This window comes from Magnolia sinica, chromosome 15, assembly GCF_029962835.1.
Source record: "Magnolia sinica isolate HGM2019 chromosome 15, MsV1, whole genome shotgun sequence".
NCBI classification, from domain to species: Eukaryota; Viridiplantae; Streptophyta; class Magnoliopsida; order Magnoliales; family Magnoliaceae; genus Magnolia; species Magnolia sinica.
This window is the reverse complement of record NC_080587.1, coordinates 60,550,375-60,577,255: the sequence shown is the minus strand read 5'-3', so window position 1 is coordinate 60,577,255 and position 26,881 is coordinate 60,550,375. Positions and strand designations below refer to the sequence as shown.

Below are 26,881 nucleotides of genomic sequence, written 5' to 3'. Positions count from 1 at the left end.
CTCGGGGTGGGTGGCCCGTATGAGGCAGGTGGCTCACACGGGTTTCCTTTGTATAGGGTCATAAGCCATACGTTGTTTGATTGAACTAACGCAATTATATTCAAATATAATGCATAACATTTATAAATGTATCAAAACATGTATAAAAACACAACTAAGTGGGTCCCACCACAAAAAAAAAAAAAAAAAAAAAAAAAAAAAAAGTGGGGACAATGACGCCCACCGTTGAAACCTTCCTAGGGCCCACCATGATGTTTATTTGAGATCCAACTTATTCATAAGGTCACACATACCTGGATGAGCTTTCAAAATGGATGGACAATGTGGATGTAAGGCACATACCCTACAGTGGACCCCATAGGGATCCACTGAGTGATGTTGTCGAGGGTTGTGTATTAAAGCTACTAGTAGCGAGGTGGCCAATGGATAATGTTCTGTGAGCCCCACCATGATATTTGTTTTATCCGCATGGTCCATCTATTTTTTCAGTTCATTTTAGGGTATTTGGCCAAAATTGAAACAGGTCCAAATCTCAAGTGGACCACACTACAAGAAAACAGTGGTGATTACACATTCACCATTAAAAATTTCATAGGGCCCACCGTAATGTTTATTTTGCATCAAACCTATTGATTAGGTCACACAAACGTAGATGAAGGGAAAACACAAATATTAGCTTCATCCAAAAATTTTGTGGCCCTCATTAAGTTTTTAATGTTGAGACTTCAATCACCATTGTTTCCATTAGTGTGGTCCACATGAGATTTTGATCTACCTCATTTTTGGGCTAATGCCAAAAAAGATCTGAAAAAATGGATGGATGGCGCGGAAAAAACACACATTATGGTAGGGCCCACAGGCATCGACCAGTAGCTACTAGTACAGACAGCGTTAGTAGGCAATCCACATCCTTGAGTTCCTGTGAACGATAGGAAGTTCCTGCGCTGAGATGTTAGGTGGGGCCCACCATGATGTTTTTGGAAAATCCACGTCGTCCATCTGTTTTTCCAGATCATTTTAGGACAAGAGACCAAAAATAAGGTGGATACAAAACTCAAGTGGGCTGCACAAGAGGAAAGAGTGGAGATTCAGTGACCACTGTTCAAACATTCGTATGGCCACAAAAGTTTCGTATCAGGCTAAGTTTTTTTTGTTTTTTTCATTTCATCCCAATGGAAATGATCTTATAAACGGTTTGGATGGCATATAAACATCAAGGTGGACGCCAGGAAGGTTTCAGCGGTATGAAACTTTATCTAGTTTTCCTTCTCCTATGGCTGTCTTGAGTTTTGAATCGACCTGATTTTTGGTCTCATGTCCTAAAATAATCTGGAAAAACGGATGGACTGTTTGGATTTTTCAGAAACATCATGGTGGGCCCCACCTAGCATCCTTGGGAACTTCCTACAAAAGGGGTTATCCATCCCACCATTTTCGTGTCCGGCCCTGCTACAGAACCAACAACGTGCGTGGGACCTGACTGTTGCCCTAGCCATTATGTATGTGTAGTATCCACACCGTCCATCCATTTGGAGAGATCATTTTATGGCCTGAGCCATAGAGTAATGCCTATCCAAAGCTCAAGTGGACCCTACCACAGATAAAAATGGGGTAATGACACCCACCGTTGAAAATTGAAACCACTTCTATGGGTCCACATAATGTTTATTTGAGATCCAACCTATTCATAAGTTCATACAAATATGGGCCAAGGTAAAACACAAATATCAGCTTGATTGAAAACTTATGTGGCCCTTACAAGGTTTTTAATGGTAGGAGTTCAATCCTCACTGTTTTGTGTGGTGGGGTCCACTTGAGCTTTGTATTTGATCCATTATTTGTCTTATGACCTAAAATAATATCTCCAAATGGATGAACAGAATGGATATACAACACATACATTTATGTGGGCCTGTCGTAAGGGCCACACCATCTTTAGTGCAGCCAAGTCACACTAAGGGGTGTGGATTAGGTGTTACGTAGGTAACTGCTCAGCGGGTGTTAACCTTACTGTAGGGCCACCTTTGATGATATGTTGCATATCCACTCCGTCCATTCGTTTTTACAGATCATTTTAGTACGTTGTCCCAAACATTAAGTACATCCAAATCTCAGGTGGACCAGACCACATGAAACAGTGATGATTGAACATTCACCATTAAAAACATATCAAGGCCTATTTTAAGTAGATCCGTAATGTTTACTTGTCATCCAACCCTTTGATATGGTCAATTAGAACTGGATGAAGGGATTATACAAATATTAGGTTAAACCAAAACTTTCGTGGCCTATAAAATACTTCTAAGGGTCATTCACCACTTTTTCTAGTGTGTTCCACTTGAGATCTGGATCTTATTAAGTTTTGTCATAAAGTCCTTAAATGATATGAAAAAACGTATGAATGGCCTGGATAAAACATATACATTAAGGTGGATCCCACAGAGTCCGTGACAGACCGTATGTATTTGCCACATTCATTAAAAAAAGTATGCGAATTGCGTCCAACCTTGCCCGTCTCCAACTGGGAACGTACAGCAGCTTTGAATGGCCACCGTGATTTATGGGTCTTATCCACACCGTCCATCCAATTTTTCATAACATTTTAGGGTCTAAGCTAAAAAATGAGGAAGATCCAAGGCCCAAGTGGACCACACCACAGGATGTAGCAGTGATAATGATTCTCAACGTTAAAACTTTTCTAGGGCCCGCCGTGATGTTTATTTACCATCCAACCTATTCATAAAGTTAAATACACCTGGATGAAGAGAAAACACAAATATCAGGTCCATCCAAAACTTTTGTGGCCCTCAAGAAGTTTTCAATGGTAAGAGTTTAATCCCCAATGTGTAGTCTGCTTAAGCCTTGGATCTGCCTATTTTTGGGTTTATATACTAAAATGATACGAAAAAAATGGATTGACGGTGTGGATAAGACCCATACATCACGTGGCCACTCAAATTTGCTACCTGTTCCCAATTGGAGACGAGCGGGGATAGGACGCAAACCGCATCCTCAAAAAAAGGGATTCTGAAGCCATTTTCACAGTCGCAACAGAGAGAGGGTTCCGGAATGACCGGAACCCTAAAATCCTAAAATGTCTCTAAAAAATTCCCCAAATCTCCACGATTTATAGTAAACCGCTAGTTCTCGATCGAGTGGCCCACCAAATTCAGCTTCCAATCACGCAATCTTCTTCCGCAGGTACTGGAATCCCCTCTTACATGGATTGAAAGATTTTTCCTCTTCTTTTTTTTTTCCAATTTTCTGGTAAATCTACAGATACAACACAATAGTATCACTAATATCGACGATTTCGCAAAAAAAATCGTGCGATATTGTGCGATATATCGCACGATAAAAAGAATTCTAATTTTTTTAAAATTTTCAAAGGTCTCGGATGGGTTTCGTCTCACTGGCCAACAATAACAATAATATCGGCCAATATATTGGCCGATAGTATCGACATTAGGAACACTAATTGTAATCTGCTTAGTTTTGTGTTCCAGGGCTTGCTAGCCTTGTTTGTTTTGCTTCTTTTTTTTTTCTAACCTTCAATAAAATTAATTTCCACTCATTAAAAAACGCATATAGATAAGTATATGTAGCATATTTATGTATCTACTTGAGTAAAACCTACCTTTGACCACTAGGCTGCCAGGTCAACAAGGGTTCATGCCCAGGTGGGTAGCCAGCATGTGCAACTTGACAACTATGACACTATGCATAAACAGTGGAGAGATGTGCAATTGTTGTAAAGCTGATTGCATAAGTGGATAAAGGATGAACTCATACATATCAATATAAAAGCATTGGACCAGAGCCAGAGTAACTACTAGGGCTAGCAATGTATATCCATTTACCCGCTTACCTGAGATATCCGACTTGAGAAAATCGGACACGGATATGGAATTTTTACCCAATTCAAAAAGTTTCAGCCGATTATCGAACTTCTAAGCAGGTCAGATACAGATATCCATATTTGCTTACATGATTACCTAAGGCCATTTCCACAATTTAACCAACTAATAATATTTCTAACTAAAATATTAAACATAAATATCATATTAAATTCTACAATGCTGATTGATATTTACATGGATGATGACGTTGATATGATGATTCTTGATGAATCACGGTTGACTTTTTTCTCAAAGTCAGTTTTTATGTAAATGATCAAAGAATTGTAGCATGATAGTATGTAATTATGTTACGGAAATTGCTATTTTTTACTAGTTTATTAGGTATTCAAGGATGTTGATTTTTTTCTATTTTTGACATGTTTGCTAATTTTATTAGGTATTTGATTTTTTAGGTTTTTTTTTTTTTTTTTTAAAGCAACAATGGAAATTCATTAAAAATAAAAAGAGAACACAAGGAGAACTGCTGAGATAGCAGCCAAAAGGCAGACAAAAACTAAGCACCTAAGAAAAGAAGATTACAATCCTTTAAACCCATTACATTAGACACCCACTTGACAATCAGCTTCTTAGCAAAGGATCCAACTGGTTTAGCCGTAGCCTGCGTATCATTAAAGACTCTATTATTCCTTTCCATCCAGACAGCCCACCAGATAGCAATAATCGCCAATCTCCAAATTTTGGTTTTCACTTTGCCAATTTTGAGACCATGCCAAGCTGCAAGCAAGGACGCAGCGGAGAAAGGGGAACAACCCGAATAGTTAAATCTCGGCCAGACATCCCAAAAAATGTGATTGATGAAGGGACAATGAACGAAGAGATGATCGATTGTCTCTTCGCTGCACATGCAGCAACGGCAGATACTGACAATCTGCATACCGCGCTTCCTTTGGTTATCAATAGTTAAGATCCAGTTCCTAGCAGCAAACCAGCTGAAGCATATGAACTTAGGGGGAGCGGAATATTTCCAGATGAAGGGGCATAACTGCGGAGGGGGGGCAGGGGAGGGCAGCAAAGTCTCATATAGAGATTTGACTGAAAAGATTCCGGACCTGTGGCGATTCCATACCAGTTTGTCTAGGGAGGATAAGTCTAGAGAAATAGTAGAAAGGCATTGAAGCAGGTCGGCATACTCATGAACCTCACAATCCCACAGATTTCTAACACACATGATTTCCCAACACCCGCTGGAATCCAAGGAAGAGTACTTGCTAGCAATCGAACCTTCTTTGTTAGCAGCAATGCTGTATATGGCCGGATATCTACTTCTCAATGTACTATCGCCCAACCACTGATCTTCCCAAAACCGGATTCGCAATCCACTCCCCAGTCTGAAACCTATGTTTGAGAGGACCTTGACTTTGAGACAAAGGATGCCTTTCCAGACGAAGGAAGCTCCGTAGGAGGAGCTGTCACAAGTCCACCAGCCTCCTGCAGAGGAGCCGTATTTCCCTTTAACAAGGATGTTCCACAGCTTCAGATTCTGTGCCTAGACGCCATATCCACTTGCCGAAAAGAGCCTCATTCATGATCTTGAGATTCTTTATGTTCGCTCCCCCATTCCTAAAGTGAGAGCAGACCTCCTTCCAATCCATTAAATGGAATTTCCTATGGTTGTCCTTGCCACACCAAAGAAAATCCCTCCTGAGCACATCAATACGATTCAGAACTGCAACCGGGCATCTGAAGAGAGACATATAATAGAGAGGGAAATTGGACAGCGCAGCTTTAATTAAAGTGATTCTACCTCCTAACGACAGATAGCGACATTGCCATGTAGCCAACTTCTTTTGAATTCTGGCAAGTATATTGTCCCACATCGCCAAGGGGGGAGGTACAACAGAGAGCGGGAGCCCGACAAAAGTAGTGGGGAAGGAGGCCGAAGAGCATCCCAGAATATTCGTGAAGTTTTTTAGTTTTTTAAATTAGATATTAGTCGGATATCCAATTACCTGACTATACAAATCCTTGGTATATCCTTATCCGATTTAGATATTTTTAAGTTTTGGATTATATCCTTATCTAACGTATATCCAACTTCTTGGTTAATATCTGAATCTGTATCCACATCAGAAATCTAAGTCGGATATCAAATACGGATATATTGCAATATTCAACCTGTTTAGAGCCCAAATAACTATTGATTCTCCAAATGCTCCCTCAAAAAAAAAAAAAAAACACTACTCAATCCCAACATAAAAGGCAATGTATGACAGACATGTATACCATTCTTTTCTTTTCTTTTTCTTTTTTCTTTTTTATTGTTAAAAGATTATTCTAGCATTTTGTTCAAGATGTCACTGCTTCCAACAAACTAGAATCATTTGTGAAGTTCTGAAATTTTCGGGTATCAAACAAAATTCAAGATAATATAAATTATCAAAAGCAAGAAGGATTTAGATCGCAGACCTTGTGTTTCAGCCTCCGAAGAACAAAGGGTCGAAGGACTTGGTGAAGACGGTTTATAACCAAAAGATTCTCCTCCTCAGATAGCAAAGCCTGTTAGATCATGAGTATCAACAATGGTACAAAGATCCTAGAAAATGTTCTCACTTCAGATTAGAAAGAAACAAAAATGCAGCATTTTATATAGATAACATAATCCCAACACTTACTGCATCAGGTGAACTATCGTCGCCACTCTCAAGAGGTTTGTTGAACCATTGAGAGAAATCCTCTGATGAATTGAATATGTTTGGTAATAAGAAGTTCAGTAACACCCATAGCTCCTCAAGATTGTTCTGTGTAAATAAAGAGATGGTTATATCAATAATCTAAAAAGAAAGAAAATTCAAATTATTCAAGCAGACACTTCAAGAAAAATCTTAATAAATCAAAATGTATACATAGATATTGCAAAGAAAGAAACAAAATAAATATAATTTAGTTCCAAGGTGGAAATAAAATGCTAATGACACAAGATATGAAGGATGGAATTGAAAACATGGGAGAGGAATTATAAGGTGCTGGCGAATCAAAACATAAATATTGCCCAAATGCCCCCATTCCATATAGGTGAAAGGACATGGTTTGGTGATCCAGACGGTTAATCTGATGGAAACAAACATGGATGAGAGATGTCCCAGAGATCTCTAAGATCGGACGATCACAACCCTTCAACCAGTACCTCTAAACAGACACTTGAAACAACATTTAAGCGATGAGAAACCCCGAAACAAAACAAAGAAAACATGGATACCGATAGGGAAAGGAAAATGATGGAGTTTAAACACACAATAAATAAATAAATGAGTAAAAGAAAGGAAATATATCACACTTATTGGAATGGAACTCAATTTGTACTAGCAGAGAGGGAGAATTTTGGTTGACCTGTAGAGGTGTTCCAGTCAACAGCAAGCGATGAGAACTCTGATAATGCTTCAGGTCCGCATTCAACTTGCAAGATGCATTCTTTATGCGATGGCCTTCATCAATTATTATATAGTGCCAATGGATTTTGCTGAGTCTTAGTCTATCATGTTTGTTCATTAAATATTCATATGTTGTTAAAAGGATATTGAATTTCTGATGACCGATCCTTTCCCTGCAGAAAGGAATGATAATTAATCCGTTCTTCACATAACTAACAAAATGATAAAGCAAAGAATTTCACATTGACTTGCCATTACCTGAATAACTTGCGCCTCTCTTCAGGAGGGCCAGCATATGTGATTTTGTTTATGCCAGGGGCCCAGAGGGAAATTTCAGACTCCCATCCTGCTAGAACAGAGGATGGCACGACTACCAGAAATGGTCCTCTGTCATTTTTTGATTCCATCAGGTAACAGATTAGAGAAATAACCTGCAAAAAGACCGCTTATCAGATGTTTAGTTTCACCACCATTCATCGCCATGGTAAGTATGTATGTGTGTGCATGCATGTATGTGTGCTTTCACCACCATTCATCATCAATATGTGTATGCGTACATGCATGTGTCCACTATTCATCATCACAATGTGTTTGTGTGCGAGTCCACTATCATAACGATATGTGCATGCATGTCTATGTGCACGCTCATATGGTACAGGTACCACCAATGCTTGTTGTCATATTGTGGGGGGCACATCAACTGTGTATCAGATCTACCCCATCAATTAGATGCACCCTTCGATCTTAGGCCATGGGGACATAAATCAGCCCAAATGGAAACTCAAGTGGACCACCTCACAAGGAACAGTTGGGCAGGGATGCCCAACCAATGAAACCTTCCCCACTGTTTGTGGGGCACACTGTTTTTGGTATCTGCCATCTAATCCATTCATCAACTGCATCCCGCTAGGATCAAGGGACACCCAAAATCAGGCCAATCCAAAACCGAGATGGGCCACACCATGTGAATTTAGAGGTCTTCGTCATGATTTTATGTTGTTCCCTGGGTCATGGTCCACCTAGTTTTGAATCGGCCTGGTGCTTGGTTACTACAGTGAGCATGAGGGGGAGAACAAGATTGACGAGGTGGATATGATGCACAGATGATGTAGGGCCCACAGCAGCCCATGAAACCACAAGTTGTGGATTGTGATGGTACAGTCCATATCAATGAGTGTGTGTGTGTGTAGACTGTAGACAAACACACACGTGTATGCCTATATAGAATCATCTATCAGTGACTAATAGGGAACTTAATGTAGGACAATTAACCACTTGCTTTAAAAGCTCGAACTGATAGAGCATGGAGAATTAATCCCTTTATCTAATAGCCTAGGCCCCACATCCCATGGGTTAGGACCTCGGCCAAACCCCCCTTGCGGGCCCCACTTCACATGGGTTTAGCTTCACACGAGCCACCCGCTTCACACGGATGGGGCCCGCCCCACACGGGCCGCCCACCCAGAGTTTGCCCCTGCATCCCACAGGCAACCCCACTCAAGCCCGATGTGAAAATGCCCCTGCATTAATCACCCCCGATGAGGAGTCTCAAACATGGGACATCTCGCTCTAATACCACTTTGATGTAGGACAATTAACCACTTGCTCTAAAAGCTCAAAATGATAAAGCATGGCGAATTAATCCCTCTATCTCATAGCCCAGGCCTCACATCTCATGGGTTAGGACCTCAGGCGAACCCCCCTCGTGGGCCCCACTTCACATGAGTTCCGCTTCCCATGAGTGGGGCCCGCCTCACACGGGCCGCCCACCCCGAGTGTGCCCTTGCATCCCACAGGCAACTCCACTCATGCCCGGTGTGAAAATGCCCCTGCATTAGAACTTCAATGACTAATAGAGAATTTTCCTATTGCACACAAGCAGTCCTAATTCTTCAATTACTGGACAGCAAATTGATGATTAAGAAAATATATGCCATGAGTCATTAAAAAAAATAAAGACTATAAAGCAGTTAGCTTCAATCTTTCAGTTTGGGTTATGGTCCATCCAAGATAGGGGGCCATCAGATCAATGACACGCATGTGCACAAACAGCCTCGTATTGAATTAATGCAATTTCACATCCCACTCAGCCATACCTGGACAGTTTTACCGAGACCCATTTCATCAGCAAGAATGCCATTCAAGTGATTGTTGTATAATGAAACCAACCATCGCAGACCATTCATTTGGTACCTGTGAAGTAAAAACAGATATTGAATAAATTCAAAACTTGATTTAGAGAAAAGGGTCCATCTGCATAACATTGTCTCATTATCATCATCTAAGCCTTATCCTAATTAATAAGGTCAGCTACACGAACCCCGTTCTTCCATTCCACAACAATGAATTAAGAATAAACTGCCAGGTCAGGAAAAAAAAGAGGGTACATTCTTCTTTCGAAAAACAAAAAGTTCAGTTGTGGAAAACTGAAAATTATAAATATCCAACTCACTCTCTCAATTTTCCACCCTGAAGATAAGATGGCTGCTCATCTATGCTTTCTTTCACACTGCAGAAAACAATAATATGAATTCCCAACAATAAAGATGAAAGCAAAAGTAGCATACATATTTGTTTGTACATGAAGGTATTTATGCATGCGTGTTCATGAATATAATTGGTGAAAACAAAGAACCATGAGAGGAATTTCCCAGGAAAACAGAAAGTGTGGCCTAAACCAATTTCCACTTCTGAAGCATTCTACTTTAAAAGCTGCCAATTAATAGCCACCAGTAGTGATTAGTGAACACATGCAAATCAAACCATTCCGCTAACCAAAATGCCAAAACACTTTCTGAGATATAACATCAATACCTATGAGCCATTTGATAGTACTTCTCATTGTTTGACAGGTAATGCTGCAAAAGAGAATTTATAAGATCAGATGGAGAACAATAGGTAACTTCAAGTCAAGCACAAGAGATGATGCTTGCCTGTGCCTGATCGCTTTCATCTTCATTATTGATGATAATTTCATTTTTCTCGACAACATTTACTGCTCGGTTTTCATCCATTTCCATCTCAAAATGCCTTGTCATGGCCTTTGATTCCAGCACTTTGGTGCCCAGCTGCTGAAGATATTTTTCAGTCTCCTTGAGGAGCTGCTTAACACGATCTGATTTTGCATCCTACATGGTTATCAAGTGTCAATATGAAAGAAGGCAAAGCATCACACCAACATAAACCACGTTTTAATAGGAGGGGATTTAAAAGAATACCTGAACCATGCGTAGGTACCCCTCCACGTCATTGTTCTTTAACAGGTTGATCTTCTCACGCTGAATTCTGTCAACTTTCTCCCTGTGTACCTTCTCTTTTCTTTTATGGAACTCCTTTACATACTTATTTAAACCCCTCCAGCGTTCTCTCTTGATCTTGAAGCAGTCTTCCAGTTTCTCCCTGAAAAGCATGCCCATGATTCCCAAAATTCTTTTTTTTTCTTTTGAAAGGTGATTAAACAACAACAGCACAAGCATTATCAAACAAGAAAAGAAACACTCAAAAAGACCCTTGGAGTTTGAAGCCCAATCCGCAACATCTAAGTTCGCCTTTCTGAAAACCTCCAATGTTGCCCCCCTCTAGTTCTGGAAGCAGCAATTATTTCTTTTACCCCAAAGAGGCCAAAAACTAGCCAGCACAACTGACCAGTACTCATGATTCCCAACAGACTATAATAATTAAATAATTAAAAGCCAATTCCAAATGGTAGTAGGGCTGCAACTTGGGGCTCAGATCAAACCGAACCCAATTGATCCAACTTGAGTTCAGATCAGGTTGTCAAGGTCCTCGAGTTGGGTTTGGGTTAGAAAACAGCAACCTGATTTGAATTTGGGTTGGGTTTGGGTAGAACAAATTTGGGTCGGGTTAGGTTGGTTGGGACTGATTACTTGTATTTGAGTGAGGTTGGGTGGGTGGGTGGGTTGGGTAGGGAGGTAGGGTTGGGTTGAATAAAGAGGAATTTGCTTTGGGTTCAGGTTGTGCACCTTGGTGGTAACATAGATTTGAATATTAGTATCATATCAGCTGATACGCGATACGGGGTGTATTGGCTCAATGCAGCAAAAAAAAAAAAAAATGACCGTATCAGCCTATACACCCATAAAAGCCCAATTTTGATTTTTTTTTTTTTTTTCTTTTCACTCGTGACTCTTTTTTTTTTTTTTCTCATTTAAACCATGGAAAAAGCTTTAAAACTCATTTTAGGCTAGATCTAGACCTATTTTGGGATCAAAATAAATAATTTGAATGGGATTCGACAAATCGAAGCGAATTTGAACATTATGGGAAAAATCGGAAAGAAGGGTAAACCTTCACTTTCTTTTCTATATTTTCATCTTCTTTTTGTTGTATTTCAATGTAATGGGCCCTAGTTCACCAAATCATGCTTAATTTGTGCTTAATCAGGGCCCATTTAGTTGTCCTTCAACAAGTCAAACTGACAGATGACATTCTCATCAAAGAATGGTCCGATACACCATTGAATAATACATGGTTTAAAATTTTTAAATTAACAAAAAAAGAAGAAGAAGAAGAAGAAGAAGAAGAAGATAGATTCTTGGATATCTCATTTGTTCCTATTTTTTCTTTTTTTCTTTTTTTTACTTTTAAAAAAAAAAAAAAAAACCTGACCGATACGGGCCAATACAACCCCGATACTAATACACGACTCCATGTCATATCACTTATCTATTGGGCTGATACGCCGACCGATACCGACATTCAGAACCATGGGTGGGAATTCGGGCAAGGTTGGGTTGCAGGTTGGGTCCTCTTCAGGGTGTGCCAAAACGGTTACGTACCAGCCGTAACGGCCAATACGTAACGGTAACGGTGGGAACCGTTACGCGTTTCGGGGTCGTATCGGCCGATACGGGCCCGTTATGGGGTGTAACGGCCGTAACGGTAACTTTTTTTTTCATTTTAAGCTCTGTTTTTGCTGTTTTTTTGAAACCTCTTGCTTCCAAACTGTTTCTCACTCCTTCTACTACTAATTTCGACCAACCTGGGCTAGGTATTTGAAATAAAAACACATTATATTACAGATTTTTTTGAATCAAAGCTCGGTGGGCCATTTTTCAGAAATTCGTCAAAAATAGGTATTTATACTTTTTTAATTATGTTTTGCTATTTTAATCATGTCATATGATGTGTTAATCATAGTAGAACATGTTAATGTGCATTTTACAGATTTAGGGTGCCATTTAATAATTTTTTTTATATTTTTTCCTATTTACACATGAATTTTGGCCCCTTTTTTTAAAATTCGAAAAATCAATTTTTAATGGTTGTTTTGCTGTTTTAATCATGTCATTTGATGTGTTAATCATAGTAGAACATGTTAATGTGCATTTTACAGATTTAGGGTACTATTTTATATTTTTTTAATATTTTTTTCTATTTATGCATTTATTTTGGCCCTTTTTTTGAAAATTCGAAAAATCATTTTTTAATGATTCTTTTGTTGTTTGAATGATATCATATGATGTGTTAATCATAATAGAACTTGTTAATGTGCATTTTACAGATTTGGGGTGCCATTTTATATTTTTTTAATATTTTTTTCTATTTACGCATTTATTTTGGCCCTTTTTTTGAAAATTCGAAAAATCATTTTTTAATGATTCTTTTGCTGTTTTAATGATGCTATATGATGTGTTAATCATAGTAGAACATGTTAATGTGCATTTTACAGATTTGGGGTGCCATTTTATATTTTTTTTTTATTTTTTTCTATTTACGCATTTATTTCAGCCCTTTTTTTGAAAATTCGAAAAATCATTTTTTAATAATTCTTTTACTGTTTTAATGATGCCATATGATGTGTTAATCATTGTAGAACAAGTTAATGTGCATTTTACATATTTTGTGTGCCATTTTATATTTTTTTATATTTTTTCTATTTACGAATTTATTTCGGCCCTTTTTTTGAAAATTCAAAAAATCATTTTTTAATGATTCTTTTGTTGTTTTAATGATGTCATATGATGTGTTAATCATAGTAGAACATGTTAATATGCATTTTACATATTTGGGGTACCATTTTATATTTTTTATATATATTTTTTTTCTATTTACGCATGAATTTTGGCCCTCAAAAATAATTGCAAACACTTAAATGTAAGATATTTTCATATTACATTCATTCTAATATATCTATCATTGATAGTAGATAGTTAGAAAATTAAATATATGAATTTTGTAGTCAAATTCAGGTTATCTGGTTCATAAATTCATCAGACGGTCCGATACAACTTCTCACCAAAGAGTGGACCGTTACACCACCATAAACATGTTCCAATTTATAAATAAATGCATATTTGGAATGCTTAGAATATTCCGGATTTAATCCATATTTTTTTGGTAAAAAAAAATAAATTGTGCCGTTACGGGCCGTTACGCCCCCGTATCCGTATCGGTTTTGGAGGTCTCCGTTATGCCAACCAATACCGATACGGGACACCTTGGTCCTCTTGAGGTTGGTTGAGTTCAGGTGGACCCTCAACCTGACCCAACCCACCCAAATTGCACCCCCAAATGGTAAATATAACATAAAGTGCAATTCTCAAGCAAAATGAAGTAGACAACAATCATATTAGCAGCCTCACATTCCCACTTGTTGTCTGCAGGACATTGTTTTAGTACAATCAGGTGTGCCACATGTGCCAATATCATACTGGACAATTCATCAGACGAATGTGGACAGCTAGCAACAAACTGTCCATTGTTTTCATACACATGTTGCACACCTAATGCGTTGACCAACCTAATTTAAGGGCCAAAACATCCTCACAGTGGGGCCAGGTAAGCACATGAGACCATCTAAAAGGGTGCATACTGAGAAAAGTGCATGTTGCATGAAAGGTCACAAAAGCCAATAGCCAAACAAATTTTGGACAACAATTCCAGGAAAAACAATAAATCAGTGAACGGGTATCAAATAACTTGAAGGAGAAAACAGGCCATTATCATACATACTTGTGAGCTTCTATTTCACTGAAGAACTCTTTCTGCCTCTCACGAATTCTCTTTTGGCGCTCTTCCTTCATTTTCTGTTCAAATTTTTCAAGCTGTTTCATACGCCTTCCATATCTATGTTTCTTGATGGATTTCAAACGCTCCATGTCTGATGCGATAGGTTTGAAGAAATCATGCAGAAAATCACTATTCACACAATGCAGACAGTCTCAGAAAAGATCAGAGAAAAAGAAATAATGTAGGACACCACATCCAATATATACATACTATGTACATAATGACACACTCACACATACACAGATATGTTTGTCAAGTGTCAACATGCCTCATATGCGTGTGTGCGTGTGTGCGTGCGTGTGTGTGTGTGTAAAATATGAAATGAGACAACAGTGTAACTTGAACTGCAGAAACAAAACCTCATAAGATGCACGCTAACAGATAAATACCTCCGCAAACGACGTTGCAGATGGAGTAGCTGAAGCTTTTTCAGCTCAATAACACTCCTTGTTCTTACAGAAATATCTTCACATGAACTCACATTTTCCTGGGGAGAAAAAAGATGTCAGAACCTACCAGGAATCCAAGATAATGATGTAACAAATCAATTATAATAAAATCAAGAATGTAAAACAAATTGTCCTACATTCTTTCATATGCACGGAATCGCAATTGCAACAAAAATATGAAAGACCAAATGGAAACTCTACATTTAAACATTGTTCCGAGTATTATTGCCTGTATTATCAACAATATCGCCAACATTATCGGTAATATCACCAACATTATTGATATCGCTAAAATGGCGACACCCATAACACTGGTAGTATCAGAAATTCCAAGTATTGGTGATATATTGCCGATATTTCACAAAGTATCGCCAATGTATCGCAATATTTTCAACTGTATAAATTAAAAATGTTGCTTGTACCACCAATGTATCGGTGATATCATCAATAACATCGCCAATGTATCAATATCACCAAAAATTTATTATCTAAAAAACAAAAAAAAAATCCATTTCAATTTTTTTATGGGTGCATGGTTGTAAGATTAAATACATGTACATATGTGCATACATGTATGCATGGATGGTTGGATGGATGCATGTATGTGAGTATTGATGGATGGATCATGCATGTGTGTTTGTATGTATGTGCACGCATGCATGGATGGTTTATGATTGGATGGATCCAAGGTTTTAAGTATAGAAAATATCAGCATTCAGCCAATATATCCCACAATATATCTTGTATCCCGATTGTGCGCAAAAACGCACAGGTAGTGCCGATATCCCACCTGTTCGATCCGATGAGCATTTTCGATTTTCGATCCTTTTTTCGCTATAAATCATGTTCAATCAATGTCAAATGGTTACAAATCCATGTTCTTTTATACTTGTATGAAAAAAAAATCATGGATTTGGAGCTTCGATTTCGATATTTAGAGGAGATGGGCTGAGTTGCGGAAATTTGCGAAAAAAAATAAAATTTCCCAATTTCTCGCAAATCGGTTACAATCTGTGTCCAAACACAAAATCAAAATGGGTATATAACTTGATCTAGTGATTCTTGGTAATTTAGGGATTTTTGAAGAAAAATAATAATTAAAAATGTTAAAAATATTTTTTTTCGAAATTCCACTTCGATCAGCAATCAATTGGCCCCCATTTCAAAGTATTTAGGAGTGTTTGATGAAATCATCATCAAAATTCTAGCGAAGGTCCTTGCAACTAGATTTCAAGAGGTTCTTACAACTATCATTTCGGAAAATCAAAGTGCTTTTGTAGCTTAAAGACAGATATTGGACTGTGCTTTGTTGGCATACGAAAGCATAGACTCCAAACATAAGGCAAAGCTCAGGTGGTGGGCAAGCTCAATCTTGATAAGGCCTATGACCATGTCGAGTGGGGATAGATCGAGAATGCAGTTATATTTATGTCGCTCGTTCATTGCCCGAATGTGATTCTTGCGAGGCTTGACAATTTCAAGGATTTCCTATGGAGCGATAAAGCGGTGAAGTAGAAGTTTCATCCATTGAAATGGGAGGATGTTTGCAAGCCTCAATCTGAAGGAGGGGCTAGTTTGAGGGTCCTGGAGCATATGAATCAAGCTTTATTAGGGAAATGGCTATGGAAATTCGCCACAGAGGGTAGTAGCTTATGAAGAGAGGTAATTGCCAAAAAATATGGTACCGGCCCACGGGGGTGGTGGATCAAAGATTCCTCGCAATATAAATTGTAAGGTCTTTGGAAGGCCATTCTCTTGGCGGCCGCTAAGTTCAAAGAAGGTGTGTCATTTGCAATGGGTGAACGCACCCGTGTCCGCTTTTGGGAGGACTTATGCATAGACGATTGCCTGTTGAAAGATGTGTTTCTTACTTTGGCTTTGCTTTCTCCTGATAGGAACATCACTGTAGCTAGGTGATTCTCTTCCGAAGGTGGATGGATTGTGTAGACGTCCCCAGGCCAAAGAGGACTTTCAAATGAGGAAGTAGAAGCGCTCCTTAACCTTGTGGATAAATTGAAAAGTGTTGTGGTAGACGTCTTGGCGGAGGACTCACTGGTTTGGAAAGGTCACAGCTTAGGAAGATTCTCTGTCGGCACCTTTTATAAGATTCTTACCCACCCTCCCTATTCCTCTTTCCATAATTTTTGCTTCTGGGAGAATGTGGCTCCCCTTACAATTGTGGCTTTCATTTGGTTAGTAAGAAGGATTAGAGTAATCAAGGTAGACAATTGATGAGGACATCAGAGAACCTACTCAGGTGTTCCAGAGACGGAGGCGACCACCCACATCAGCGCAACTTTCTTTGTGGATGAGAGACAAGTTCCAGATGGGGCCCGCTAGGCCATTTGGAAGACCCCACATGCATTGGACGTGCATCAAGAAGACCCCACCTTGGGATGATGAATGTGGGCTACTTAAGAGATCATTTTAGTCACGGGATTTCTATTTCGTGTCGATCCGACCGTTGGATCTTGTCGATCAGGCCATCAGGCCACCAAATCTTTTAGATTTGGGCCCCTTGGACTCTGATCTTGCTTTCTTTATGTTTTGTGTTATTTTTAGGAGTTATTTGATGGTTGAGATTGATAATAAATGTTTTAGTTTTCTTATTTTGGATGATGGACCACTTTACTTAAGTGAGTAGCATAGTTATAATTATGTTGAATTTTAATTCTGAATTTTTTAATTATAAAACCACAAGGGGGGTGGAGTTCCAACCCTAGTGGTGTTATTGAGAAGAAAGAAAAAAGAGAGAAGCTCTTTTGCGTGAAAGAATTTTCGTCCTTATTTTCTAGGGTTCAAAAAAAAAAAAAAAAACCTCCTCTCCAATTAAATTGTGGAAGGGTAGAAGCTTGTTTGGTGGTCGATTCTAAGGTAAACCATTCATCTTCCTCTTCTTCGAAATGTATTCTCTTCTTATATTGTCTTCGTCTTTTCCCTTCCATTACAACCTTCTAAACCTTAGATCTCCAATTTCCTATTTTTCCCAATTTCTAAAAACCCTAATTTCCGAAATTCTCAATTTTCATGAACCCTAATTCTCCATATTTCAAATTTTCCCCTTCCTAACCCTAATCATAAAACCTACAAATATGTACATTGAATGTGGAACGTGCCTATGCTAAATCGGAAGTTCTATCCTTCTATCGGTCCTAGTTTTAATTGATTTATGTGATTTCTTAGCATGCAAGCATGTGATTTAGGTTAAATCAAATTTTATTTCCTATTGTTTACTATTAATTAATTGGTAGGTTAGCATCTGTTGTTAGTTGAATTACTTTATGGACTCTTTCATAATCTTCATGTTGCATGCTAGCATTAAATCATGTGTCCTTCATCAACAATCTTTGTTAAAAAAGGAATGATTCTTCCAAACATATTCATCATGCGCAAGAGGGATGCCGAGTCAATGGCTCATTTGTTCATTCATTGCCCCTTTGTTAGGAAGGTGTGGGATTTTTTCCCAACGATTCTCAGCATCTGTTTGGTCATGTTGATTTCCATGCCTTCCTTTTTGGCATCGTGGCATGAAGGAGCTAGGAAGGAAGGGATAGCGGTTGGCAGTTAATAGTAATGGCATGCCTTTGGGCTATTTGGGGAGAAGGGAATATCGATGTTTCGAAAACAAGTTGGCTTCCGAGGGGGTCATCACACGCAAAGCAATGTATTGGGTGCTTGAGTGGGCCACCAGCATTAAGGATTTATATGAATGCGTCCTCATTGTCCTATTGGGGTTGTAATTTTCTTTTTCACTTTCCTTTGTATTCTTTTCCACTTTTTGCAATTTATCAATCAAATCATTGCCTTATAAGAAAAAAACACTAATTTTGGGATTTTGGGGAAAGATTGGCCAATTTGCAAAAATTTGGGGAAAAATCAAAATTTTCTCAAATCAGAGAGAATGAGTTCCAACGTTATGTTAAAGTGTATCTTCACTAGTATCATTCTACTATGACCTACGCATAATATCGTTGGTTTGTGGAGCAGCAACACTATGCCCAACCCCATCGAGATGGAGATGATGATTTTAAGCCACCGCACAGTTCTATGTGGGTGTGAGCCACAACCGCACATTATTCACAGGCATATTTCTAGTTTTCTACTTCTATGTGGGTTTGAGCCACAACCACACGTCTTCTTATATTTATTAATTATATGAAATTATGAATAGACTTTGAATATACTTGCATCAGTTCAGTCAGACAATGCATAGATTAGGATCCCATACAAAAGGAAACCTATTATGTGCACTTGTTTTTTGCGATGTTTTGATTTCGAAGTGTGTATTGATGTCTTTTTTAACAATCACTAAATTTTCATTGAAAAATTCAACCAATTTCCCAATGTTTTCCAACAATAGCAATACATTACAAGATACAACTGATATATCCCATGAGATAACCAATATGTATCCATATCCCAAGGGTTCGATACATTACGCGATAACGATACTAAAAACATTGGATGGATCCACCACTTCCCCATGTTTCCCCGATGTTTTCCTAAGTCGATGATTCTTGCTTTTAGGCTCCAAAAGGAGAACTTATTATGTATGCATCTTTTTTGCCATTATTTAAGTCCTAAATATGCAAATATGTGTATTTTAGCATTTGTTGAAGTATTATAGAAAAATTCCACCATTTTCCCATGTTTCCTCAAGTCAATGTTACAAGCTTTTAGGCCCCCAAGAAAACTTATTATGTATGTGTCTTTTTTGCAATTATTTGATTCCTAAATATGCAAATATGTATATTTTAGCATCTCTTAAAGTTTCGTTGAGAAATTATACATTTTCCCCATGTTTCCCTCAATCAGCGATACGTTTCCAACAATATCGATACATGTTTCCATATCCCCAGCCATCAATACATGTAACAATATCGATACTACAAACTCTACATTTAGCACAAATAAAATAATTTGTATTGTACAATAAAGATAAGCAAGCCAATCATTATTTGCATGGGAAAAACATGACTGTTAAAATGTTTCCGTACTAACCTTTCTTGTCAAACCCTACATAAACTTTAAAAGTTATTACCTTCAATTTATTGATACAAATATTTAAGCACTTATTCAACATGTTTTGGGATTTGCATGAGAAGTAATTTAAGATAAGAAAGCATGAACTAAAGACAAAGTAGGGATAATTATACATACATGTAAGCATATAAAAATAAAACTGAAGTAAATAAAGTGTTCCCTAAAGATTCTTTTGTTAAAGAAGCCTGCTTTATTAAGCTACCTTCAACAAGCAAAATAGTGCAGGCTCATGAAATAATACTCTTATAAATTAACTCACTATGTGGTGAAAGAGCAATAAGCTTTTTGAAAAGACCAGCATCCTAAGCAAAAACTACAGAAGCAACCACTCAAGTACCTACAAGCAGCAACCTAAAATAACCAAAATAATAGATGGCCCTACCTCATGCAAGGACCTCAATAACACAACTTCCATTTTTCTTCATATACTGTAACTTAAAAAAAAAAAATAATAATAATAATAATAAAGATATCAATGGAGACAAATATCTAACTCTTCATTGATGAATAGTTATCAGAGCATCCACTTACATAGGTTGCCCAATATGTTGCCCCACATGAATTTCTTTGTTAAAAGCTATTTACAAGTAAATGGCACATTTTTTGACATGTGGTTGCTTCTGTAGTTTTTGCTTAGGATGGCCCTACCTGATGCAAGGACCTCGATAACACGACTTCCATTTTTCTTCATATATTGTTACCAGTGTTTGAAATATCGGTATCGCGCAATGTATCGCAACCTTGGGATACAGATACGTATCAGTTATTGCACGGGATATATCGTTTGTATCGCATAATTTATCGCACTTTTTGGGAAACATGGGGAAACATTAGCAAAATGGTTAAATTTTTTAATGAAACTTCAGAGATTATTTAAAAAGACCTTAATACACACTTTTAAATCATAAAATATCGAAAAAGAAGTGCACATAATAAATTTCCTTTGTATAAGGTACTAAGTTATGCGTTATCTGTTTAAGCTAAGGGAAATATATTTAAATATGATGCATACCATTTATAAATGTATGAAAATATGTATGAAAATGAGTCATATCCAAACCTCAATTGAAATTCATTTTAACATATCATTTTAGGGCATGGCTTGAAAAATAAGGCAGATCTAAATCTGAGGTGGACCACACCACACAAAATAGTGGTCATTGAATGATCACCATTAAACTTTTTTGGGGCCATAAATTTTTTGAATAAAGCTAATATTTATGTTTTCCCATCCAGGTTTGTCAAACCTCATGAATAGATTGGATGACAAATAAACATTACGGTGGGCCCTAAAAAGCTTCAATGGTGGACATCATTGCCACCACATTTTCTTGTGGTGTGGTACACTTGATCTTACATCTGTCTCCTTTTTGGGCTCATACCTTAAAATTACTTATGAAAATGGATGGAGGGTGTGGATTGGCTGGTGTACTACACATCAGCGAGGTATGGGTATGTGTCGTGTGAAGATGGGACGCGGATTTCTTACTAAATCCTTTCGCAGGAGTGGGGCACACCGTGATGTTTGTGAGAAATCTACTCCATCCATCAGTTTTGTGAGCTTATTTTAAGACTTGAGGCAAAAATTGAGCAGGATCCAATACTACTCAAGTGGGCCGCACTAAAGAAAAAGGTGGGTAGGTAAATTCCTACGGTTGAAACCTTCCAAAGTCGACAGTGATGTTTACATTCCATCCATACCATTCATAACGTCATTACTACTGGGATGAATTGAAAACCCAAATATTAGACTGATTCAAAACTTGTGGCCCCACGAATATTTCAACTGTGGACCTTCAGTCCTCATGTTTTCAGCCCACTTGAGTCTTGGATCCGGCTCATTTTTCGGCCCTAGGTCTTAAAATGTGCTCAAAAAACAAATGGACAGAGTGGATTTCTCACAAACATCGTAGTGGACCCCACCTAAGTTTCCAGCGCATGAACTTCATGCGAAGTAGCACGGACGATCATCCACCTCCAGTTGTACAAACAGTTCAAAGGAGATCAGAGTTACATGGGCCCCACAATAATGTATTTATTATATCCACACCGTTCATCCATTTGGAGAGATCATTTTAGATTATGAGCCCAAAAATGAGTCACATCCAAACCTCAATTGGACCACACCACAAATAGCAGTGAGGACAATGATTCTCACCATTATAACATTCGTACGGTCCACCATAACATTTTTTTCCATCCAATCTGTTCATGAGGTCACAAAGACCTTGATGAAGAGGAAAAACAAATATCATACAATCCAAAAGTTTTGTGACGTTCAATATCCCGCTACTTTTTCCAGTGTGGTCCACTTGATCTTTGGATCTGTCTTATTTTTTAGCTCAACCCTTACGACAAGATTGCCAAATGGACGAACGGTTTGGATATAACATATACCTCATGATGGGACCCACAGAACTTGGTGACGTCAACACATCATCCACGTCGGTGGTGTGCGGTACGTCAGCCCATCCGCATCCCGTAAAAACGGCTTGGAGCCCCCCTTTTTTTTTGAAGGAGAGGGTTCTGGAACGCCGGAACCCTAAAATCTCTACCAAATCCATCATTTCGCCAAGAATATCTCCAGATTTCGCCGAGAATTTCTCTGGATTTCAACGGATTTCGCCCAAATCTCTCTCAAATCAGAGATTTTGTTGCTACGATTCGAATGGCCGTTCAAATACAGCTTCCGATTAGGGCGATCTCCTCTACAGGTACCGAAATCTGCTTGTAGAAAGGTTTTTTTTTCCGAATAATGAGTCTGTTTGTCGATTTCTGACAATAATGGAGGAGGAATCGTGCGATATCGCACGATGTATCGGCGATATCAACGATATATAGCGCAATATCCACGATATATCATGCGATATCTGGATTTTGAGATTTTTTTGTATCTTCCTAGTGTTATTGGACGGGTTTCGTCTCGCTAGGGGCCGATAACGATAATATCGGCCGATAGTATCGATATTTCGAACACTGACTGTTACTATTTTTTTAAAAAAAAGATATCAATGGAGACAAATGTCTACCTCCTCATTGACGAATAGTTATCAGAGCATCCACTTACATAGGTTGCCCAATATGTTGCCCCACATAAATTTCTTTGTTTACAAGTAAATGGCACATTTTTTGACATGTGTGCCGGTTGGGTCAACATTCTATGCCCACATGTCCCACACCACTCGGGAGAGTGTCATTGAAAGAATGGAGAGGAAGCTCTCTAGGTGGAAGTCGTGGTATTTGTCTTTAAGGGGTCAAATCACCCTAATTGAAGCAGCTTGTCCAATATGCCTCCACACTTCATGTCACTTTTCAAGTGTCCTAAGTAGGTGTTAGACAAGATCAAAAGATTACAACGAGAGTTTTTGTGGAGGGGAAATGGGAGAAGCAGAAATGTCTTCTTCTCAAGTGGGATGAGGTGTCCAAGACTTATGATGAAGGGGATGTGGGGATAAGGGAGATGGAAAGTGTTAACTTAGCCTTACTAGACAAATGGTCATGGAGATTTGAGACAGAGGAAGTCTTTGGCGTGAGGTGGTTACAAAAAAGTATGGCTTTCAAGAGGGAGGGTGTGGGGTAGAGAACTATTTTTATCAAGGGGTCAGGATTGTGGAAGGCAATCTCAAGTATGGCCGAGAGGTTTCAGAAGGGGTTTGCTTCTCACTTGGGAAATGGAAGAGTATCCACTTTTGGGAGGATGTGTGGATCGGAGAAAGCTCGCTTAGGTCAGAATTCCCCAATCTAGCTAGTCTGTCCCCAAAAGCTAATATTTCAGTTGCAAGATGTTTCTCTTATAGTAGTGGGGTGGTTATTTGGACACCTCCATGATGGAGGAATTTGCAGGACAAGGAAGTGGAGACGACGAGGGTTCTAGGAAAGCTTCAAGGTTGTCTTCCATTCTCAAGGGAAAAGGACTCTTTGTTGTGGAAAAATGACAAGTTAGGAAGGTTCATAGTTTGATTCTTCTACAGCATGATTTGAAAGCATCTTAAGGATGACCAGAAAGTTCACACAGCCAAGGTGTAGTCCTAAGGAGCCCCTCCCATATTGGCGGCATTTGTGTGGCTTGTGGGGAGAAAGAAGCTTCTCACTGTTGATAATTTGCAAAAGAGGTCGATGGTGCTTCCTAACATGTGTCATGTGTATGTACAACAAAGAATCAATTAACCATTTCTTCATTCATTGCCCCTTTGCTTGGAAGGTCTAGGAGAGTTTTCTTGGTTTATTTTAAATGGAGTGGGTAATCTCTAGCTCTATTGAAATTTGAAGACCACCTTCTGGCTTGGCGCGTTAGAGGTGTAGGGAAGAGAGAGTGATTTTGTGGCTTGGTTTGATTGGTCGTCCATTGGGGGTTATGGAGGGAAGAACAACCAGTGTTTACAAAACAAGTGGGTCAGCAAGGATGTGCTTAGGAGGGTTAAGATTGAGGGGTTGGGATATTTCTCTTAATAGGATGTTTGTTGTGTAGTTTTTGTTGTCTTCACTTTTCAATAAAAATTAGTTATTCAGAAGAAGAAAAAAATGTCCCACACCCCTTAACGAGGTTCATACCAGAAACTAATATTTTATGTTTAAATTTTGTTATTATCCTTTACCTTCAAATACCTTTTACATACAATGATTGATTTTTAGGTCCAATATTATTGTTTACCTTTTGGATTCCTTTGCACACAAACAACTTTTTTTAGTAACGAGTTGTATTCAAAGAAAAGACTAAATGGCAAAGAACAGACCCAATGACATCAGAGTGATCCTTCCATGGCATGGAGTATTTTGCAGATAACATACTATAGTTGTGCACAAGGCATGACGTGACGCAACAACAAATTCAGGTGTAAGAGCAAGGAAGCATCAATATGAAAATGTTTTCAAGCAAAAACAAATAGGAAGCAAAGTTGGAGCGGCACCTTTTTTTAAAAGGTAACACTACCAAGGATTGAACCTTGGAGCAACACCTAGTTAGAAGGATCATGCAACTAAGCGACATGCACTCATTCATCCATTCTACCCGCCTTTAAAACCCATCTTTTAAGCATGTAATCTAGGAACTCTCAATTAACATGATTTTAAGCTTTTCCTAAGTTTTACATAACACTCCCTAGTTTCCCACCTTGCGCCTTGAATTCTATGCACTCATGTATGAACCAAAATACAACCAAAATCAAACTCCCCGCAAGGAAAGCCTCTTGGGAAGGAGAGATAATAAAGTCAAGCACTCTTCTAAATTGAGAAGTCAACACTTCTACAAGAATTTTATATGGGCTTCCTATCAAACTAATAGGCCATAAGTAGCCCAAACAAGAAACACTTCTTCAAGATAAGGGCAATAAAGGAGGTACTCATATTCTTCATTATAGTGCCCTTCTTATAAAGTTTCATCTCCTTTGATGTCTTCACTAAATTACTTGAAATATAACCTTTGATGTCTTTACCTTTGATGTCCTCCCCCAGTGAATCCATTGCCTCTTTAACCTCCTCTTCAAATAAACCTTTCTAGGAAATAAGTTGTTTTGACACTTATCTAGGTGAACTCAAGGTTGTCCAAGTTCTTTCTTTTCAGCTCCTCCCTCATATAACTTTAGATAGAACTCTATTATCACATCGCATCTTCTCAAGCACTGCAAAAATATCGCTCCCTCTACTTCCAATCTCCATATGCAATTCATTCATCATCTCACACTAGCGGTAGAATGGAAGAACTCCGTGCCTCCCCTCCAAATGAGTTATAGAGCTCTTGAGTTTTGGCACTATGTGATCTCTTCTGCTTTTGCTTTTCTTTTGTATTTCTTCTGAAGCTTGACTAGTCAGGATTTATCACTTCAGGGTCAATTCACCCCTGGATTCACCTCTCCAATTCTGCCGTAGTGAGCTTTATTCCATTCCTTTAGTTTTGAGCAACCTACGTTTCTCAACAATTTTAGGTTTGCACCTCCATCCACTTGGAACTCTCCACCACTCTTTCACCCACTATGGTAAACAATGCCATTTTCTTCCATCTACAAAATGTCATATCTAAAAGTAGTTGGACTCCCCAAGGTCCAATTTATTAATAATAATGGGGCAGTGATTACAAACATGATGTGGTCCAGCCATTCAAGTAACCTTAGGATATACTGAGTCCCACTCACCCAAAATGAGAAATATATCAATTCTTGTTGTACTTGATTAGCTTGATTGTTAGTCCTGATGAAAGCACCCCTAAAGGCACCATCCATAAGCTCATTCTTGAGAATCCAATCTAATAAATTCCTCATACTTCTTGCCACATTACTTTCTCCTTGCTAGGGTATTCCACAAAGGTAATGGTGGCCATAACAGCCACCGCTGTCACCATTTACGATTTATTTTTATTTTTTTGTAAAAAACCTATTTCGGCCCCATTATAGCTGCTATATGACTGTTACAGGCCGTACGGGTAAATTTTTCCATAACAGCCATGGTTACCACAATTACCTTTACATAACAGCGGTTACGTAACCGTTTTGGAATACCTTAGCTCCTCACATTTCATGAGAGAACATTGTGACATTAAAGTCACCCTGTATGTACCATGGAAAACCCCACTTCCTTGCCACTAGCCCCGCTCGCAAATCCCCCTCAAATTTGGTTCTTTCGAATTCTGTTTGGTTTTCCTATTTACGTTGTAAATGGCTGCAAATGGGCCATCATTATTTCTCACTCTTGTTGGGTTGGAGGAGTTGCTGCCTTGAAAACTATGTGAATCCCATGTGATTTCGGAAGCGGATTGCGTACCGAGTAACTCAGTACGCTAAGCGTACTGAGTAAACTCTGTGGGGTCCACCGTGATTTATGTATTTTATACAGTTTGTCCATCCATTTTACAAGATAATTTTAGGGCCTTAGATCAAAACCGAAGCATATACAAGGCTAAAATGGACCACACCACAGGAAACAGTGTGAATTGAATTTCTACCGTTGAAAAATTCTTGGGGGCCACAGAAGTTTTGGATCAAGATTATATTTGTTTTTTTCCCTTCATCCATGTTTTTTATATCTTATGAACAGTTTAGATGACAAATAAACATCACTGTGGGGCCTAAAAAGGTTT

At 38.5% G+C, this 26,881-nt stretch overlaps 1 protein-coding gene across 1 annotated transcript in view; it reads right to left on the bottom strand.

Moving 5' to 3' along the window:
- Positions 1–26,881, bottom strand: part of LOC131226952 (chromatin structure-remodeling complex protein SYD-like) — a 126,368-nt gene that overhangs the window by 58,351 nt on the left and 41,136 nt on the right. The window contains exons 8-18 of the mRNA XM_058222644.1: positions 14,710–14,807; positions 14,264–14,449; positions 10,507–10,687; positions 10,222–10,416; positions 10,103–10,146; positions 9,741–9,797; positions 9,385–9,481; positions 7,547–7,719; positions 7,248–7,461; positions 6,533–6,658; positions 6,327–6,416 (exon numbers count right to left, since the gene is read on the bottom strand). Coding sequence (XP_058078627.1) covers positions 6,327–6,416; positions 6,533–6,658; positions 7,248–7,461; positions 7,547–7,719; positions 9,385–9,481; positions 9,741–9,797; positions 10,103–10,146; positions 10,222–10,416; positions 10,507–10,687; positions 14,264–14,449; positions 14,710–14,807 — 1,461 coding nt within the window. The remainder of the gene's footprint in view (positions 1–6,326; positions 6,417–6,532; positions 6,659–7,247; positions 7,462–7,546; positions 7,720–9,384; positions 9,482–9,740; positions 9,798–10,102; positions 10,147–10,221; positions 10,417–10,506; positions 10,688–14,263; positions 14,450–14,709; positions 14,808–26,881) is intronic.